Source organism: Elgaria multicarinata, chromosome 11 (assembly GCF_023053635.1).
Source record: "Elgaria multicarinata webbii isolate HBS135686 ecotype San Diego chromosome 11, rElgMul1.1.pri, whole genome shotgun sequence".
Lineage (NCBI taxonomy): Eukaryota > Metazoa > Chordata > Lepidosauria > Squamata > Anguidae > Elgaria > Elgaria multicarinata.
In genome coordinates this window covers 39359947-39379381 of record NC_086181.1, presented here as the reverse complement: position 1 = coordinate 39379381, position 19435 = coordinate 39359947, and the positions used below count along the sequence as shown (strand labels likewise).

General features: G+C 49.1%; 1 protein-coding gene across 1 annotated transcript; it reads right to left on the bottom strand.

The window, feature by feature from the left end:
- On the bottom strand, positions 1-19403 carry LOC134406478 (dnaJ homolog subfamily C member 3-like). The gene is made up of 12 exons (XM_063137925.1): positions 19235-19403; positions 17164-17274; positions 15470-15594; positions 13262-13336; positions 11584-11727; positions 10809-10990; positions 9514-9633; positions 8043-8148; positions 6943-7063; positions 6067-6199; positions 3110-3258; positions 1-1439 (listed from the first exon to the last, which is right to left on the bottom strand). The coding sequence occupies exons 1-12, from the start codon at positions 19380-19382 to the stop codon at positions 1297-1299; spliced, it is 1557 nt and encodes a 518-aa protein (XP_062993995.1). The 5' UTR covers positions 19383-19403; the 3' UTR covers positions 1-1296.
- Positions 19404-19435: the final 32 nt, after the last annotated feature.

Below are 19435 nucleotides of genomic sequence, written 5' to 3'. Positions count from 1 at the left end.
TTTTGCAATACAAACGTTTAATCTTGACACTTTTGGTGAAGGCGGAGGCGAACACCCCTCCTTAATGTTCCTTCTCTCGGCCGCCGGATGATAACTGGAGCACACTGGGCTTTATATAGCTACTGTGCTGGGTGGGGAGCAGGAGGAGAAAAGAATGAATTTACTTTCGCCTCACCTTAGGAAATAGTGGATGGCGAGTGCTCCCTGCTTCTTTATAGAATATTAGTCTTGCAAGTCACATATGAACACAGTCAAACACTGACAAGGAAGGGCATTTCATGGGGGAGTGAGGTGGAAGGAAGCTCGTCCCCAAATCCAGATGGGTTTCTTGGGTATTATATCTCCCTCGTGTCTGAAGAAGAGAACAGTCAATGTGCAACCGCAGAATCCACCCTATGGTGTTAAGATGAATCTCACCTCTTCGGAGGGTGACTCACAACAACTAAATCAAGACAATCTTCATTTGTTTGTCTCTTCCACCTAACCAATGTGGTCTGGCAAGGGCGCTTCAACCTGTCTTTGCAGGATTAACGGCTATATCAACCCCAAATGCCCACAAAGATACCCCACCCCCACCCCCCGGACACATCAGGGATGTTGCAATGGAGAAAGGTATTTGCAGGACTTGGTTGTGCTTTGGACCTCAGCATCACTGACAGGAGATGGTCCCACACATTGACTCAAAGCCTGCATTTTTGGCTGCCAGGGGCTTCCCAGGAAGGCAAATATAAATTAAAAAAAGGGAACCTTTGCCCCTCTTGGACTGAAGATGAGTAGGTCACCTGGGGTTATAGGGTGGCAAAGGGTTTGGGATGGACGGCCGGGGGGTGGTGGAGCAAAATTGTTTCCCCATCACCGGTTCACTCAGACAACTCACAAGAGGCATGGCCAATGCCCTGCCCAGTTAGACGGCACGGAGTCCATTAAACGCGGCCTAGCGGTCTGAGGGTCGCTGCGAAAGGCGGGATGCCAGAGAGGTGTTTAAAGCTCTTCATGCGTGGTACAGCCCACCTTAAGGCCACCGCTGCTCGGGAACCGTGGCTAGAAGCGAAGCATCCCCCGTCTTTCTCGAGGCCTGAGCTCTGTTAAACAAGGAGCTCAGAAACAACGCTTAAATATAGAAGGGAAATCCCCCCGCCATCCCCCGCTGCCCCCGGTCGTGTTGCGGCTGTTTCCGGCAGGGGCCCGACGCTCCCACAGTCTCCACATCGGTTAAGCGTTACCCAGAGGTCCAAGCGCCTGTTCGCTGGCGACCGTTTTTGCCTCCCCCTCCGCACGTTCAGGGATCGGCCAAGTTTAATTGAAGTGAAACTTGAAGTGGAAGTTCCCGGAGCCAAAGGGGTTGAATTCAAAGGGCCACTGGTGCTGGTGCCCGCCCCCTCCCTGCTGATTCTCCGGGTCCAGGGGGTCTTCGCCGGAGTCGAACTTCTGACGCATTTCTGGAAGGGTGGTTAGAAAAAAAGAACAAAATGTTGGGAAGAGAACGAGGCATGAGAGATCCTTGAGACCTGTTATTCCGTGTCCTGCACTCGATCATCCCAGAGTGCAGATCACGGAATAACGGGCTCAAGTTGTAGGAAGCCAGATTCTGGCTGGACAGCAGGAAAAACATCCTGTTAGAGCAGTATGACAATGGAACCAATGACCTAGGGAGGTGGTGGGCTCTCCCACACTAGAAGCATTCAAGAGGCAGCTGGACAACCATCTGTCAGGGATGCCTTTAGGTGGATTCCTGCATTGAGCAGGGGGTTGGACTCGATGGCCTTATAGGCTCCTTCTTCACACAGCGCATAGTTCAATTATGGAACTCACTACCATATGATGTGGTAGTGGCCACCAATTTGGATGGCTTTAAAAGGAGGTTGGAAAAATTCCTGGAGGCGAAGGCTATCAATGGCTACTAGCCCTGATGGTTGTGTGCTGGCTGCCTCCAGTATTCAAGGCAGTAAGCCTGTGTGCACCAGTTGCTGGGGAACATGGGTGGGAGGGTGCTGTTGCACCATGTCCTGCCTTGTTGGTCCCTGGCTGGTTGGCCACTATGTGAACAGAGTGCTGCACTAGATGGACCCTTGGTCTGATCCAGCAGGACTCTTCTTATGTTCTTATGTCCCTTCCAACTCTACTATTCTACGATTCTAAAGAGTCATGGGCAGCCCTGTCTGGCTGCAGACACATGGATCGGAAGAAAATCAGGAAGGCTTTCATGCTTCTCTCAGTTATTCCTTGTTACGTTTAAGCCTTAAAACTCTCATACCATCTATTTGGGGATGTTTCTAAATATGTCATTGCAATAAATATGTACTTTGTGCCAGGAGCCGTACATAAAATCACAAGCTCTGTCCAGAAGTGGAACCCGGGAGATCCAGGTTCAAATGCCCACTTGGCCATGAAGCCCCTTGGGTGGCCATGGGCCAACCACTATCTTTCAGCCTAGCCAATCTCACAGGATTGTTGTGAGCGTGAAAGGAGAGGGGCAGACACACGCTGCCTTGTGCGACTTGGAGGAAAGGTGGAATATAAACAGAATAAACGTAAGGATATTAGATGCAAGCGCTTTCCCACTTGTAACCCACAGCAAATTCCCGTCTCTAACACCCCCTGTGCTCCCACCCCATCACCTCTATCTTGGGACAGTAGAAACGGCCACTACTACTGAGAGGAAAGCTGGTGGTTATGGATAAACCCTACGTTTCTTTCATTTTCAGCGGTTCTGTGGGCGCATTTTGCTCATGCTCAGGGGCTGTATTTGCTAGGAGGAACAAGATTGGGCATTCCTGAGCATCTGAGCTTTCACTGGAACCAAAACAAAAGCCCCTGGACTTTCTATGTGACAAGTTGAGCATGACAATGCCAGAGGAGGCGAGACCAAAACAGAACAACGTATACCAAATATGTAGCCTTACACACCTTATACAGATCACAGAAGACAAATTATTGCAATCTTTCCCAACTTGCTGACCTCCAGGTGGGTTGGACGACATCTCCCAGCACCCCCTTCTTGGGGGATGCTGGGAGTTGTAGTCCAACCCATCTGGAGAGCGCTAGGTTGGGGAAGACTGCTTTGGAGCAAAGCAGACTTCATAGATGGACTTAACGAGACGGACGTTACCTGGATCTGTTAGGACCTCCTTAGCAGCAGCAATATCGATGAATCTCTTCTCCGCTTCCTTCTTCTCATTTTCTGACTGGAAGTTGTCAGGGTGCCACTGCTGAGCCAGCTTCCGGTAGGCTTTGATGATTTCCTGCTTGTTTGCATTCCTGGAAAGGGGTTAAGGGGGGGAAGAGAAGCAAACAAGGTGTGTTCCTGAATTTTTCAAGGAAACGAGGAAAAACAAATTTGAGCGAGGAAGCAGCAGGCGTGTTTTTGTAGGGAACAAGGCGTGCAGCTCAGGCTTGGTTACCACATCAGTTCTGGAAGCACAGGGAAAACAAAGGAGTTGGGTAAAGTCACCTCTTTTGCTTGGCAGCAGGGTATGTAAACTTTGGGTATGCACAGAGATCTTCATCATGCCTGGCAAAGGCATCAGTGAAAACCCAAAAGTTTTCATATTCACATCTCAGCCTAAGTAGACCCGTATAGGATATTTTATTTTATTTATTTTTGAATTTATAGCCCACCTTTTTTCCTCCAAGGAACGCAAGGCGGCGTACATAATCCTCCTCCTTTCCATTTTATCCTCACAACAACCCTGTGAGGTGGTTTGGGCTGAGAGTCTGTGACTGCCCCAAAGTCACACAGTGGGTTTCCATGGCCGAATGGGGACTAGAACCTGGATCTCCTGACTCCCAGTCCAACACTGGCTCATCTCTCTGCTGCCATGCGATAACTAACGTTTTTGCGAACTTAATCCATCGACTTTGCCGCACCAAACTTTCCCTGAACCCAGCCAGCTTGACAACTTTGTGTTAAAAAGAGGTTGAGCTGGTGGCAATATTTCACCCCTTTGTGATTTTTAAAAATGCGGTTCAAGCACTGACAAGGCTGGCAGCAGGTCAAGATTTACAGTCCTGACCAGCCAATGCTAAGTCCCACTGAACTCAATGGGTGGAACATCAGCAGACACCTAAGTTTTCCTTGGCAATCGATAGACAGGTGGCGGATGTGGTCTGGAGCCCTTTTGCCTGGTTTCAACTGTGGCCTTTCACGGGGAAAGTCGATCTTTCCAGATGTACAGAGCCAGGAGACTTCTAGATTAGGGTGTTGGAAGGAGCGCTGTGTGCAGCCGGCCTTGAAAACTGGCTGGAAGCTTCAGGAAACGAAGTAGCTAGGATCTGATGGGAGGCTGGTTATTTGAGCCTAGTAGAACAATACTGTATCGATTACACTCATTTGTTTCTGGCCTTGGTTTAAGGTGCTTCTTTTTCTTACCTTTCAAATCACAACCTGTCTGAGCTCAGGTTATCTGAAAAGCCATCACCTCCTACATAAACCCGTTCATAAACTGCAATCGTCGCGAGTTTTCCCATTTTCTCTCTGGGCCTGTTCAGATGACACTTCTGGCTCTGTGGTTAGCGAAACTGTGGTTCTCTGGGGTTAGCACTAACCGCAAGCTGTGCTGTTGCACACAACACCTTAAGCCCGGGTTAGAGAGAGCCATTAGCACTGCTGCAGACAGTCCAACTGTAGTTAGTGAGTGAGTAGGGTTTAGCAAAACGCATCGCACAAGGCACCTTAAACCCTGCTGCTGAACCAAAAGCCTTAACAAGCAGGGTTTAAAGGTGTCTTCTGAATGGATCCTCTGTCTTGTGAGATACGGAGGACAGGGATGACTTGAGATCAGGCCTTTTTCTCAGCAGTGCCTCAGGTTACGGGACCCACTGCCCCAGGACATCTGGAATTCTCATTCACAGTATTCAGATGGCGAATTAAAAACTACCCGATTTAAAGCATTTAATGGTTGTTTCTGGTATTGCTCACTACTCCTGATGCGGTCTTTCCCGCTGTTTCGTTTTAGGGGTTATTTTTGTCTGCGTGTAGGCAGACAATATGGGCGGAAGGTTCAGGATATACATTTAAAGCAACGGACTTTAAAACGTGTCTAGTTTTCCTGGGACGTGCCCATCATAACATCCTTCTTGGTAGTTTTAGTCACACACTTTTATCTCAGTAATTCTTAACGCCAGGCTGGTTGTTATCATTAATTCCCGTATTTCAGATGGTGGCGTTCATGGTTGAAAGTGACCACTGAAGAGACGCTGGGGAAGAAGAAAGATTCTGCAGTTCAAACCCTGAGCTACTATGTGACACTGGTGCCCCTAAAGGTGGCTTCTCATTGAGTCAGGCTGGACAGTGGTTCAGTTCAGGCAACATGTTAGTCAACGGTGAAAACTCCACTCAACAGCTGAGTTTTTAGGAGGTATTCCCCACACAACATGTTCTCTCAACTGTTGTGGGACTGTGGGCTACTGTGGAGTTGAGTAAAATCCATCCTGAGGTTTGTTTGACAGTTCTTCCGCCCTCTCTTTTCCCCGGTCCTCCAGACGGTATCCCATCAGCCATTGTGTGCTGCAAAAAAACAACCCCGGTGGCTCTCCTAGAGCAGCATTCACTCATTTTGCTGCTCTTGCCAGTGAACTCTGTAGCCGGTGGGAAAAGTCAACACAACTCAACAGAAAACTCTACAGAGCCCGCCACACAACATTATGGTTGTGCAGCCAGGAACTCTCCTCTGCACAGCATGGATATTCTGTGTGGAGTGTTTTCCAAAAAAACCCACCTCCACTGTGGTGGGGTGTTTCCCCGCCAGACAACACATTTCTCCACGGTGGTGTAAAAACACCACCGTGGAGTTCTAAAACAACCATTGAGAAATGTGTTGTCTGAACTAAGCCAGTGCATCACAGCCTTGCTGGGAGGAAGCTCTCCAGAGTCATAAAGGATTCTCCCGAGCCCCGCTAGATAATTCCTAGCTCTTCTGTCCAAGATGCTTTAACCTAGGGGCTCGGCTTTATGGACACAAACTGGCCAGCCTCCCCCTCTGTGACTTTTGCTAACAATGTACTAAGAAAGCATTCAATGCCTGGGTGGCCTTCCGTGAAAGAATTACGGAAGGTGGGACGACGCACCTCCGGATCCCAAGGATTTTGTAATAGTCTCGCTTCTTGGACTGCTTTAGCAGCTTCTGCGCCCTCTCCAGCCCTTCTTTTAATTCCTCATTTTCACCATCGAACTCTTTGGCTTCTTGATAGTCTTCGACAGCTGCAAAAAAGGCAGGAGTTGGCTTTAATGGACAATAAATACGTATATATGCAGCTGTTTAAATTTTGCAACCTCTTTCGCAGCGGTGCCTCTCGTGTGTGGAATTGGGCAGAATGCAATCAAGAGAGCAGCAGTTCTGGCTTTTTGTTTAGGGGGCAGGGAGAGAAACTCAGCCAAGCTTCTAGCCCTTATGATGAAAATATAATTAAAATTGAAAACGTTCAGGCGATCGCCCTGTGTCTGGTCCATTGCGGAAGGGGAACTTTCATGCTCATAACGAACTGGCCGGGTTGAGGTGACAGGTCTGTGCCCTGCAGAAACAGCTCCCACCACTTACAAAGATCAGATGCTCCTTATGCCAAGTCTGCATGGAGCAGACACAGATCTGAAGTGACCTTCCTTGCTGACCCACATGAGACTGGAATGAACAATCCAACTCATTCGCTCTGGTTTTTACATTCGTAATCATTTGGGGGTGGGGAGGAACAGCCCAGGATATTTCTCTATCTGCGGCGATAACAGAGGTGACAGCTAAGTAGAACCTCCACATTCAAGGGCAGTGTATCACTGAATGCCACTGGCTGGGGCGCAACAGTGGGAAAGGGCTATGGCTTTCAAGTCCTACTTGTGGGCTTCCTATTGTGGGAAGCGGGACACTGGGCTGGCTGGATCTTCAGGCTGTTGCAGGAGATCTTTTATAGACTTACGGGACACGCTCCCCTACCAATGACTGACCCTCTCACCTTTGTCAAACTCCTCGTTCAGGATGTAGGCTTCAGCTCTGTCACGCAGGATGAAGACGTTCCTGGGGTCGAGCTGATGAGCTTCTGTGCAGATGTCGATGGCTTCCTGAGGTTGCTTGCTCTGTGGCAGGGAAAAGGGAAGAGAAATTACATCTGCAGCAGCCTTTCCGGCTTCCCCAGGAAACTGCGCCCCCAACACCGGCCCCATGTTCTGTACCATCACTCATTCCAGTCTACTGGGTCATGTCAGACTGAAGCTCTAGTCATTGGAGCAACGGTGGTTCAAATCTTTCCTTAGATATAGGCCAAATAACCCCAGGCAGGAAGCAAAAAAAAAAAAAAAAAGCCCAAAGAGGCTGAAAGACATGACCAAGGACAGACAGGGAATCGGTGGCAGAGCAGGAAACCAACTGCAGGTAACTCGATTTCAAATGAGCCTCTTTTCTTATCTCTTGTCAAAACTCACTCAAAATCTGATGAAATGTCAACATTACAATGCGATTGAATGTTTTACGACTCCTTTATTCATTTTAAAGACCTCCACCCTGAATATTCAACTTACCAGATACAATTATTTAATCTCTTTTTCACAAAGACAAATTTGTTTCTTAGAATAGTAGAGTTGGAAGGAGCCTATAAGGCCATCGAGTCCTGCTCAATGCAGGAATCCACCCTAAAGCATCCCTGACAGATGGTTGTCCAGCTGCTTCTTGAAGGCCTCTAGCGTGGGAGAGCCCACAACCTCCCTAGGTCACTGGGTCCATTGTCGTACTGCTCTAACAGTCAGGAAGCTTTTCCTGATGTCCAGCCGGAATCTGGCTTCCTTTAACTTGAGCCCGTTATTCCATGTCCTGCACTCTGGGAGGATCGAGAAGAGATCCTGGCCCTCCTCTGTGTGGCAACCTTTTAAGTATTTGAAAGCTGGACAACCATCTTTCAGGGATGCTTTAGGGTGGATTCCTGCATTGAGCAGGGGGTTGGACTAGATGGCCTTGTAGGACCCTTCCAACTCTGCTATTCTATGATTCTATGAAGAGTGCTATCATGTCTCCCCTCAGTTTTACACATTCCCCTAAACAAGTTGGATGCTCCTGCCTCACCTTGGACAAACAGTGGCAGATGTGTCCTTTTGCCTTAGTGGTATAGATCTCCACATTGGGCTCCGTTTTCATGGCCGCTTTATACTTCTCAATGGCATCTTCATACCTGTTGCAGGGCAGTAACACAGAAAATAACATTTGGAAGGAAGCGGTGCTAGCTAACCTTCAGGCCCCACAAAGCTCGTGTCAAAGAAGCGGAGAGAACATAGCCTGATTTTGTGGTCTAAATAGTAAAAGAAAGGTTATTTTTATTCTGTGGATCACACTACCTATGTGCAGAAAGGGGGTGTAGGATTGTGTGTGTGTGTACACACACACACACACACACACACACACAATTGATTATTATATGCGATATATAATAATGATCTGCAGCCTTCCTCAACCTGGGGCGCTCCAGATGTGTTGGACTGCATCTCCCAGAATGCCCCAGCCAGCTGGCTGGGGCATTCTGGGAGTTGTAGTCCAACACATCTGGAGCGCCCCAGGTTGAGGAAGGCTGATTCTAATGTAAGCCACCTAAAGGGTCATTTGACCAAAATCTTCTAAATAAAATGAAAGTTGCTCCTGCATCCAGAATTCAGCATCGTTATGTTCCTGCAGCAAAAGATAATCTCCAAAAGGTGATGACAGAAGGTGGAAACTACATGAGGGAGTTCTATAAGTTCACTAGGAAACGGACCCGGCTTCGCAGAATTTGCAACGGCCCTCCGTTTGATATGGCAAAGCCTTCAAACAAAGTCCTGCCTGAGTGAATGTCACACTCAGCGGCAGCCCTGGGCTCAGCTGCTGCCATGGTTCATCCCTATAGCCCACAGGGCGGGGTGGACGGGACATCCCATGGTAGGGGGGCAGGGATGCATAACTCTCAGACTACCTTGCTTCTCCTTTACCCCCACCTTCAAACTGTATCAACTGTTCTCAGAAGCCCTGTTTGCACATGCATGGGATTGCCACAGCAGAAGAACTTCAGTGTCTTGCCTGTGTTTTTTTCCTTCCCCACAGAAGGGAAAGAAAATACAACTATATCTATAATATATACCGTATTTCTTCGATTGTAAGACGCCATCGATTGTAAGACGCACACTAATTTCAGTACCACCAACAGAAAAAAAAACCATAAGACACACCCGTGATTCTAAGACGCACCCCATTTTTAGAGATGTTTATATGGGGAAAAAAGTGCGTCTTAGAATCGAAGAAATAGGGTAGGAATTGGATCGACACACATAATACCATAAGAAATGCCCTGCTGGATCAGTCTGAGGTTCCAGAACTCTGTTCACATAGTTCTGTCAGCCAGGGTCCAACAAAGCAGGACACGGTGCAACAGCACCCTCCCACCCATGTTCCCCAGCAACTGGTATAAACCGTAGCGCATTTTGCGTGCGTGTGTGCAGAAGGCGCTCTGTATGAACGGCTGACGCAGCCCCAGCACCCTTAGAAGCAAGAGACCCGGGAAGGGAAGCACCTCTGAGCTTTGACGTGCTCCTCGGCAGATTCCAGCTGCTTGACGAGTTTCTTGACTTGCTTGTAGTGCGAGAAGCAGTCTTTGTCGTCCTGGTCCAGCTTCAAGCACTCCCGCACTTGGCTGCGGAGAAAAGCATCAGATCTAGCTGTGGCAGGCGGGACCCGAGACAGCAAGCCGTTCCCAAGCAGCTATCGGGGACAGACGCCGAGAAGAAAGAAGGCACCCAAGGACGCCCAGGAAGTTCATGGTCTGAGCTAGAGTCCACCCCGGATGCAGCACTCCCAAAACGAAACAAACGTTTGTGTGTCCTGCCTTTCTTTCTTCCATCACGGAGTTCAAGGCTGCGTACGTGGGAGTTCTCAAGCGGTCTCCCACCCAAACACTAATCCGACCGGCTTAGTTTCATCAAGGCTTCTGCGTCAGGCGTCTTCTGACCATATAACCCTTCCCCTGGGACGGCATGGAAGTGGCAGTGTGACTACGTGTCGGCAGAATTGTGCATTTTAATAAATTCGTGTATGAATAAGTCTGGACGGAAACGGTGACCCCAGGCCCGGTGCTGCCATAGAGGCAACTCAGGCGGCCGCCTAGAGCGCCAAGCAAACGAGGACGCTGAACAGCGTACCTGGAAACTGCTCTCCTAGAGCGGCTTCCGGGTGTGCTGTTCCAAAGCCGCCGTCCCAGCCTCTGGCCAACCCCAGCGTCCCGGCTCCTTCGAAGCCAGGATGCTGGGGTTGGAGGCAGAGGCTTCAGTACGGCATGCCAGGAAGCCACTTCTAGGTGCGCCGCTTCAAAGCCTCTGCCCCGCCCCCCAACCCCAGCGTCCTGGCTTCAAAGCTGGGAGCGGGCGGTGAGTGGGCGAGCAAGGGGGGAGCCGGAGCGGTGAGCGAGGGCGGCGGGTGAGCGATGGGGGGAGCCGGAGCGTGTGAGCGAAGGGGGAGCCGGAGCGGCGAACGCGGCGGGCGAGTGAGCAGGTGGGGGGGGAGCAGTGAGTGAGCGAGCGGGGAGGGGGCGGCTTCAGAACGCGCCTGCCTAGGACGCAATATAGTCTGGCGCCGGCCCTGGGTGACCCACCCCCATTTTACTGCCCCATTTGCAAGTGGCAAAATGGAGGGGGGGGGCGGGAGGGAATTTTCGGGGCTGGGGATGCAAAGCTTTGGGCAGGGGCACAAACGGCCCCCGAGCCTAAAGTTCTGCACCTCTGCCTTATAATGATGCTATGATTTTTTTTTTCTGGATTAAAAATAACACACACCCTGTGCTTACTTACATACATACACACACACACCACTCACTTTAAGGACTCCTCATGCTCTCCCACGTTGTAATAGAGCTTGCTGAGCTTAAGGAAAGCCGCCCTGTTATCGTTACGCAGCTTGGTGGTGGGTTTCAGGTCCAGGATGGCCTTGCTGTAGTCGCCGAGGTGCAGGTAGCACTCAGAACGCAGCTCTTTGGCTTCCGGGTCCCAGGGAGATATCTAAAGCAAAGCCAGGATGCAATTATGCTCCCAAGCCCCCCCCCCCCCAAAAAACTCCATTGTCGTTACTTAAAAACTTTGGTCAGCGACTCGTTTTCCTGGGAGCCCCTCTAAAGAAGTAACTGGTTTTCAGCTGTGTCCCCCCTCTCCTCATGAAGGCTCCCCACCCCCCATGTCTCATTATCAAGCCATCAACATCTCATGACTTTCTCCTTCCGTTTCATGGAATGTGCCGGAAGAGAAGTGGGTTCTTCTTGCCCCCACCGTCATCTCTGTTCCCCAGCTGTTTCAACTGAGGGACAGGTAAACACTCCTAAATTTGGCCCAGGGAGGTGTGTAGATGGCCAGGTGGCCATCTCGTACCACTGGCTCAGTTTCTTTCAAGACAAACCTAGCACGTGCCGAATTATTCCATTCTACAGCAACGTTTAAGCGAGACGTGGAAAGTGCCTCAGGCCAAGATAGCGGCCCCGTCTCAAGGCCCTGCAAACTCGGTTCCCGCTTAAATGAGGATTTAAAGCCGGACGTTCCAAGGTGGTCACTGGCCCCCTGGGCCACGCTTGCTCACAGAGGACGAACTCAGGACGAAGTACCTCAATTGCTCGATCCAGGTAACTGATTGCTCCCAGGTAGTTTTGCCACTGAAAGGCAGTCCGGGATTCTTGCATAGAAAATTCTAATTCGGTGACATGTGCAAGCTGGTTTTGGGCCTCCGTGTTATCCGGATTGCTCTGGAGCTGATGAAATGGTTAAAAGAAGGAAGAAGCCATGAACAAAACACTTTGTCTGAGGCCGTTGCTAAGATTAAAAGCAGTTCTAAAACAGAGCAGATTTGGAAACGCTCGGGGACAAGGGGCTGAGGCCGATGCATAAGGCGAAATGGCCGTGGAAACGTATTTGAGGATGCGACAGGTCACTTCTGCAAGCACCCAGCTCGGCATACTCCCACCCTGCTTTGTGGCAACTTACTACAATGGGAACTGAGTAGGGGGAGTTCTTGACAGAATGCACCCCTTTCCCACCATTACTGGTAATTGTACGTGGTATTATTCAAACCCCCATGAATGTTCCTCCTCTATCCCTACCAGCAGCGATTCCTGCAGAGTGTACTGAGGGAGATAAGAGGGGTAAGCAAGGTCATTCCACCAGCCCTGTTGAAAGACTTAGGGTGCGTGTTGAGACACAAAAAAGTCCTACAACTCCTAGCAGGCCCCATAAATATAAATAAATGAAATGTAGGACTTTTTTCCTGCCTAAACATGCATCAGATTGTGCCTTTAATTTTTTTCCTCTTCCCTCCCCATTCTTTTTTCTTTGTGTGTCATGTCTTTTTGTATTGTAAGCCTGGGAGCAAAGGCCGCCTTGTTTTCCTAATTATTAAAAAGCCACTCCAGGAGCCTTTTTTGGCTGAGGACTGGTATAAAAATACATTAGATAAAATAAACTGATATTTGTGTAAGCTTTGAATCCAAAAATGGAAGCAGTCCCTTTCTGACAACGATGGCTACCCCAAGTGCCTGCCTGGTTAGAACATGTACCTGGAGTGTGTGTACACATGCAGGCATAGAGAGACTGATCTTGGAGGTGGACACTACTAAGGCTCACGGCGTTCCTGATGGACCAGAGATGGCTTTGGGAGGAGGCCCCAAAGCATCTCTCTCCGAGACTCTGGCTCAGTTCAGACAACACGTTAGTCAACGCAGTGTGAAAACTCCACTCAACGGTTGAGTTTTTAGGGGACACTCCCCACACATGTTCTCAGTCTACCATTGTGTGAATGTGAGCTAATGTGAAGTTGATTAAATTCCATTGTGATGTTTGATTGAGTTCCCCACCCTTTCTCCTCCCCTGGTCCTCCTGATGTATCCCATCAGCCACTGCTGCAAAAAAACCAATCCTGGTGGCTCTCCTAGAGGGGCACTCGTGCCTTTCACCGCTCTAGCCAGAGAACTCTGTACCCAGTGTGAAAAGTCAATTCAACGGCGAACTCCACGGAGCCTGCCACACAACACGCTACACAACGGTTGTGCAGGAACTCTCCTCTACGGTGTGGATATTCAGCGTGCAGCGTTTTCCCAAAAAACCTCCACCGAGGGGTGGAGTTTTCCCGCCAGACAACACATTTCTCAACAGTGGTGCAAAAGCTCCACCGTGGAGTTCTAAAGCCACTGTTGAGAAACGTCTTGTCTGGACTGAGCCTCCATCCCTGGCCCTGAAGTAATAAGTGTGCCTGAACGGGCCACTACTTCTGGGCGTGGCCACGTGGCTTACCACAGCTTCGAAGTCCTGCTTGGCCTGCTGCGTGCTCCCTTGCTTCAGGAGGATGTTGCCTCGTTGCAGTCGGGCCTGTGGGCAGAAGAGTCCAGATCCTTTAGAACAGCCTGAGCAGAAGGCAGATCTTTGAGTGATTTGCAGGAGATCAGCAAGGAGTTGACTCCCAACTAGGAGCCCACGCAGCTCTAAAATTATACCGGTGACATGGAAGAAAGCTTGGGGCAACCTGGAGTGGATTTTCGTGGGGAAGGGCTGTGATCTGCATTTTGTTCTCAACAAATTCCTGGGCTCGGAATTCTTCAGATATGCGCATGCTTTTTGAGCACACACCAGGCTCCGGTTGGTGGATTTCAGGGTTCTAGTACAAGTAGATCCTGCAATCTGCCCAACCCTGTTTTAGACCAAGGCAAGGCAGAGATAGACTCTTGGGCAATAGTAGTCATTTCCTGTTTGAAAACAAGAAACTGATGGCTTGTCTCTGTGCAGTAACAATCCACAGGGCCCTGATTATCTAGGGTGCAGAAACTCTTTCAGCCTGCAGGACAGATTTCATTTCGGAGAAACTCTCAAGGACCACATCTCAAGCCAAAGGCAAAAGGAGTGGAGCAACACCCCACCCATCCCAGATTTAGCATGTTTTAGCTAAAGATCTTACTGCCAGTAACTAGGAGCGTCAGAAGGTGCACAAAACCCACATTGAACTGTTTCTGCATCCTCCTTTCCAGGAAGCACAACACAGCAAAGGAAAGAATACCCTGGCCCCAGACATCCTGCCACAAGATGAGCAGCCGTGGAGACTTTTCTCTGCCGGGCTTCAAGAAAGCGCCCAGTTCTAACAGCCAGTTGCCCCCGGGCCCATAAAAGCGAGGGGAAGAAGGGCACTCTGGTTGCTGACAGAGAACCAAACACTACTGGGCAGTTCCTGAAAAAATACCTTTTGTAAGGTTTTAATGTGTCATAAGCCACCCTGGAAATCGTTTGATTGAAAGGCAAGATTTAACACCTCTAAAAAAAGTTATATAAAAGGATCGCGGGTTTGTTAATAATCTAGACGATAATACTGCTGTGCACAGCCCCACAGCCCCTTGCCTTGCCTTGAAGGCAGTTTTGGAGCCTCCGAAATGGCCCCGATTCGACTCAGGGCACTTTGGGGGTGCCTGCTTCGCCTTGGCACTGAAGCCGAAGCAAGGTTCAGCCCCCATGAAGCGACTCAGCCTTGCAGGGTCCTGGGTGCCAGCCTTGTGGTCGGCAACCAGGAAAGCTGGGCGCAAGGCTGACCGGGAGTCCATGGGACTCCTGACTCCCCATTCCCCACTCACAGCCCCCTAACCCCTCTGCACAACCCAGATTCACCACTGCCGGGACTTATCAGTAAATTGCATCCTCCTCCGGGAGAGCTGAGCCGCGTTTTATAGTTAAGATCACGGCAGCTCTCTATTTTTACTATATCTATGGCCACAAACTACTGCAGCCGTAAAGGGCTCTTTATGGCCACTGTAGTTTGTGGCCATACAGTAAAAACAGAGAGCTGCTGTGTCTTAACTAAATCGGCCCGCCTTGTCTCAGTTTCGGGGATGCTGCCCGAGGCAGTGCACAGCCCTAAACGATAACACCCACCAATTCTGCCTGTAAAACCTCTCACATTTCGAATTAGTCTTCACCTAATAAAATAAACGCTGCAAGAAGAAGCAGGAAGACCAAAGCCAGGTCTTCCCTCTGCATCCTTCCTCTGCCCAAGGCAGCCTTACTGCTTCACTCGTGCTCTTCGTTCCTCTGATGCCATGTTTCTCACCTGCCCAAGGGTCTCTACTTCCCTTGCTCGGCTTCGTCCATTTTCTTCTGCTGCCCCTTACGCCTGGAACGCTCTTCCAGAACATCTGAGATCCACAAGTTCAATCGCAGCTTTTAAAGCTCAGCTAAAAACTTTCCTTTTTCCTAAAGCTTTTAAAACCTGATGTTGTTTGGACTCTATACTGTTAGTTTTACCCTACCCTGTGCCTGTTTACCCTACCCTGTGCCTGTTTGGTGCATTCTCTTCCCCTCCTTATTGTTTTATTATGATTTTATTAGAATGTAAGCCTATGCGGCAGGGTCTTGCTATTTACTGTTTTACTCTGTACAGCACCATGTACATTGATGGTGCTATATAAATAATAATAATAATAATAATAATAATAATAATAAGAAGAAGAAGACAAGACTTACAGCCAGAAAATCCGGCTTCAGCTCAATCGCCTTTGAGAGGTCTGGCAGTGCTGCTTTGAACTTGCCCATGGCTAAGTAGATGGTTGCACGTTTGTAGTAGGTAAGGTAGTTTTTGGGATCGCTTTCTGGGAGGGTTGGGGAAAAACAGAGAAGACAAAACAAATTGGAACTGTGGCATTCATTTCTCTATTGGGAATGGGTTGCATAAGTATCTTCATCTGTGCCTTCTTCTCAGCCTTGCTAGAGTTCCAAAAGATGATATTTATTTATTTATTATTATTATATATTTATTTCAAACATTTATATCCCGCCCTATAGCATTAAGATCTCAGAGTGGCGTACAGATAAAAACATACAGTATAAAACAATAAATATACACAGTTAAAAGCAAATTAAACCATGATCGAAGTTAAAACAATATAAGCTCTCTGGGCAGTTTACAAAAGTTGAAAACAATGAACATTAAAAACAGATGTACAAAATTTAAAACCACCAAAAGTATAAAAAACAACACTATCCATTTAAAACAACTATGATACACCTAAAGTTTTTTTAAAAAAATTAACCTACAAGCCTACACATCTTCATTAGAGACGTACCACAAATGGGCAGCGCGAAAGAACCATCAGCCTTCCCCCGATTTGCAAAAGTCTTCTCTGCCTGGTCACCTTGGTTAGGTGAGACATTTGAGACACTTGCTTGCCATGGGTGAACAGCCAAGGGGCTACATTTAGAAGCTGGAATTCCACCTTAATGGTAGCTGAGACAGTGACAAATCCTACAGGGTAGTGCACCAGGTGTCAGACTAGGACAGTGAAGACCTGGTTCGAATCCCTGCTCAACCTTAAAGCTCTTAGGTGACATTGAGCTAGTCCCTGGCTCCGTTCAGACAACACTGTTAACCACGCTGGTTAAGGGTTTTTGGTTAAGCAGCAGGATTAATAGTGTTGTCTGACATGCGTTTTCCTTAACCAGGTGCCTCCATCGGCTTCACTAACTTGTGTTCTGCAGCATGGTTAGCAGCATTAACTTTGGCTTAAGGTGTCTTACGTGATGCAGTAAGGGGCTGAAATCACAGAGCTAGCAGTATAGAGTGGCCTAAATCGCGCAACTGCTAGCTCTCAGCGCAAGGGCTGATGGGATATGGGGCAGAGCATTCGGAAGACTCAGCCGGTCATCTAACTGCTTTGTGGTTAGCGTATGGTTAAGGAAATCAGGAACCAGACAGGGTTAACGGTGTCGTGTGCGGGAGTACGGCTTGTAGTTAGTGCTAACCACAGAGAAGCAGAGAACCATACAGCCCTCAGTTTTGTCTGAATGGGCCCGCTATTTCTCAGTCTGACTCCCCCCACAGGGTTGTTGGGAAGATAAACAAGAGGGAGAAGAGAACAACACACGCCGTGCCAAGCTACTTGGAGGAAGTGCAGAATTAAAATGTAAATAATAAATAATTAGAGAAGTCAGACAAGTAGAGCTGATTAGCCATGTACTTCTCTGAAACAATTGCAGTGGGTTGGGAGCTACAACAAAAATAACGGATGTGGTAGTTCTCCCTCAGTGCCTCTAACCGAGACCTTGGGAAGTTAAGCAAACATCCTGTATTAAGATGCACGTGCTGGCCAATGTGACACCCTCCATTTCAGCGCCTGCATTCTCTGCTCAAGGATCACAATCAGATAGGGTAGGTTACTCACCCACTGCAGAGTGGTAGTGAGACAATGCTTCCGCCAGCTGCCCAGCTGCCAACAGCTTCCGCCCCATTTCCAAGTGGTTTTCGATCTCGGCTTGCCCTGCAGCCAGCAAACCTGCAACGTATGAAACGGTTCGCGAGGACAGTGATGAATTTCAAGAGCGGGGGAAGAGAGCGTGTGCAAGAGCATGTTAAGTTTTCAGCGAGGAGGGGCCACAGCTCAGTGGTAATGTATTCAGAGGAGGGCAACCAAGTTGATCAGGGGTCTGGAAACAAAGCCCTATGAGGAGAAACTGAAAGAACTGGGCATGTTTAGCCTGGATAAGAGAAGATTGAGGGGAGACATGATAGCACTCTTCAAATACTTGAAAGGTTGTCACACAGAGGAGGGCCAGGAACTCTTCTCGATCTTCCCAGAGTGCAGGACACAGAATAATGGGCTCAAGTTACAGGAAGCCAGATTCTGGCTTGACATCAGGAAAAACTTCCTGACTGTAAGAGCAGTATTACAAAGGAACCAGTTACCTAGGGAGGTTGTGGGCACTCCCACCCTAGAGATGTTCAAGAGGCAGCTGGACAACCATCTGTCAGGTATGCTTTAGGGTGGATTCCTGCACTGAGCGGGAGGTTGGACTTGGTGGCCTTATAGGCCCCTTCCAACTCTACTATTCTATGATTCTATGAGTACCTGCTTTGCCTGCAGATCTTAGGTTCAATCCCTGGCCTTAACAACAACAGCAGTAAAAATAATAGGATCAGGTTGTTAAAAAAACCTTGTATAGACCCTATTCAGTTATTGGTTTCAGAACATGACCTTTTGCCAGCTTTAGGGAGACTTTGGTGAAATGTGGACGGAACCACCATAGCTGGAACAGTGAATAGAGGGTTCAAATTGTTTTATTTCTCTAGACCGAAGTTCTCTTACAAGGACAATCACAAAGTTCCTCTCCTCTTCTGGTTTTATCCAGTAACTAACCTCTAGGGATCAATCATCAATCATTTCGTTTTGTTTATATCGCATTGCTTTCCGCTAACCCAGAAGGTGTGTGCTACAGAAGAAAGGTGGCAGAGCAAGGTTTGGTTTTTGGCATTTATTAATCGCTTATGTAAAGGAAAAATAAAAAGACTAAAGGCTGCCTATAATAAAAACAACCACATATGTACCACAGAGGGACGGGACCTTGGTGTACAATAGCTGGCCGCCATCTCTTAAAAGTAAGTTCTTGCCATGCAGATCCCAACAGTTGGGTTATTTGACAGGTTCTACTTAGACACGCCTTCCTTCAGGTCAGGAATGATCAGGTCAAGGATGATAGTAGTGGGCAGGACTGTGGAAATGTGTGGCTACCTAGATGTTGTTGGCCTACAACAGTGGTAAGTCTATGTACACCAGTTGCTGGGGAACATGGGTGGGAGGGTGGTATTGCACTTATGCCTTCCTTGTGGGTCCCTGGTCCACAGCTGGTTGGCCACTATGTGAACAGAATGCTGGACTAATGGATCCTTGGTCTGATCCAGTATGGCTCTTCTTATGTTCTTCACTTGTATCATCCTTTTACCACTGCTGATGCTGGCTAGGCCTGATGTGAGTTGTAGTCCAACAACATCTGGAGAACCACACATTCCCCAACCTGGGTGGATTGAGAGAGACCATTTCAGCTGGAATTACTGGGAGCTGGTTCAAGGCCAGCTCTCTCACCAGATGTAGATCAGCAAACTATCATCAGTCGTGGGGGAGAGAAAAAGAGCATATGCAGAGGAGAACACTGAGGACTAGAAACAAGCTGAGGCTGAGTGGGCGGGGCCAAGTAGGAAACGGGTTACGCGTCGTGGAATGTGGGCGGGGCAGCAAAGAGCATCAGGATGAGGTACGAAGGGTATGCGGTGGGGGCGGGGCTTAGGGAGTGGGAGGGGCGTTAGCACAAGTTGGGGGGGATGGCTGGGGAAGGCCTGAAGCGGAAGAGAAGCAGCAGTGACAGAGAATGGCCTATAGCAACGAGGGGGCGGGGCCAGCAGAAGCTCCGTTGCTAAGAGCGAGGAGGAAAAGGGGTTGGGCCCGCGGTTACCATGGTTACCTGGCAGCTGCAGATCCAGCAGGACGCACAGCAGGGACGCGGCCCACAGCAGCCGCCTCTCGTAGCCGCCAGGGCCCAGCCCGGGGCTCTCCCCGCCTCTCCCAAGCAGCCCCAGGCCGCGCCACACCGGCTGCTGCCCGGACTCCATGTCCCAGCTCCGGAACCAACTCACTTCCGCATCGGCGGAAACAACTTCCGGCC

Excerpts from the sequence above, each read along its gene's own strand:
- LOC134406478 (XM_063137925.1), bottom strand. The coding sequence starts at position 19,382 with ATGGAGTCCGGGCAGCAGCCGGTGTGGCGCGGCCTGGGGCTGCTTGGG. Across the intron at positions 6,200-6,942 it reads GAACGAGGAGTTTGACAAAG|CTGTCGAAGACTATCAAGAA; the intron begins GTGAGAGGGTCA and ends CCTTTTTTGCAG. Across the intron at positions 3,259-6,066 it reads AAAATCCTTGGGATCCGGAG|GAATGCAAACAAGCAGGAAA; the intron begins GTGCGTCGTCCC and ends ACCCCTTTCCAG.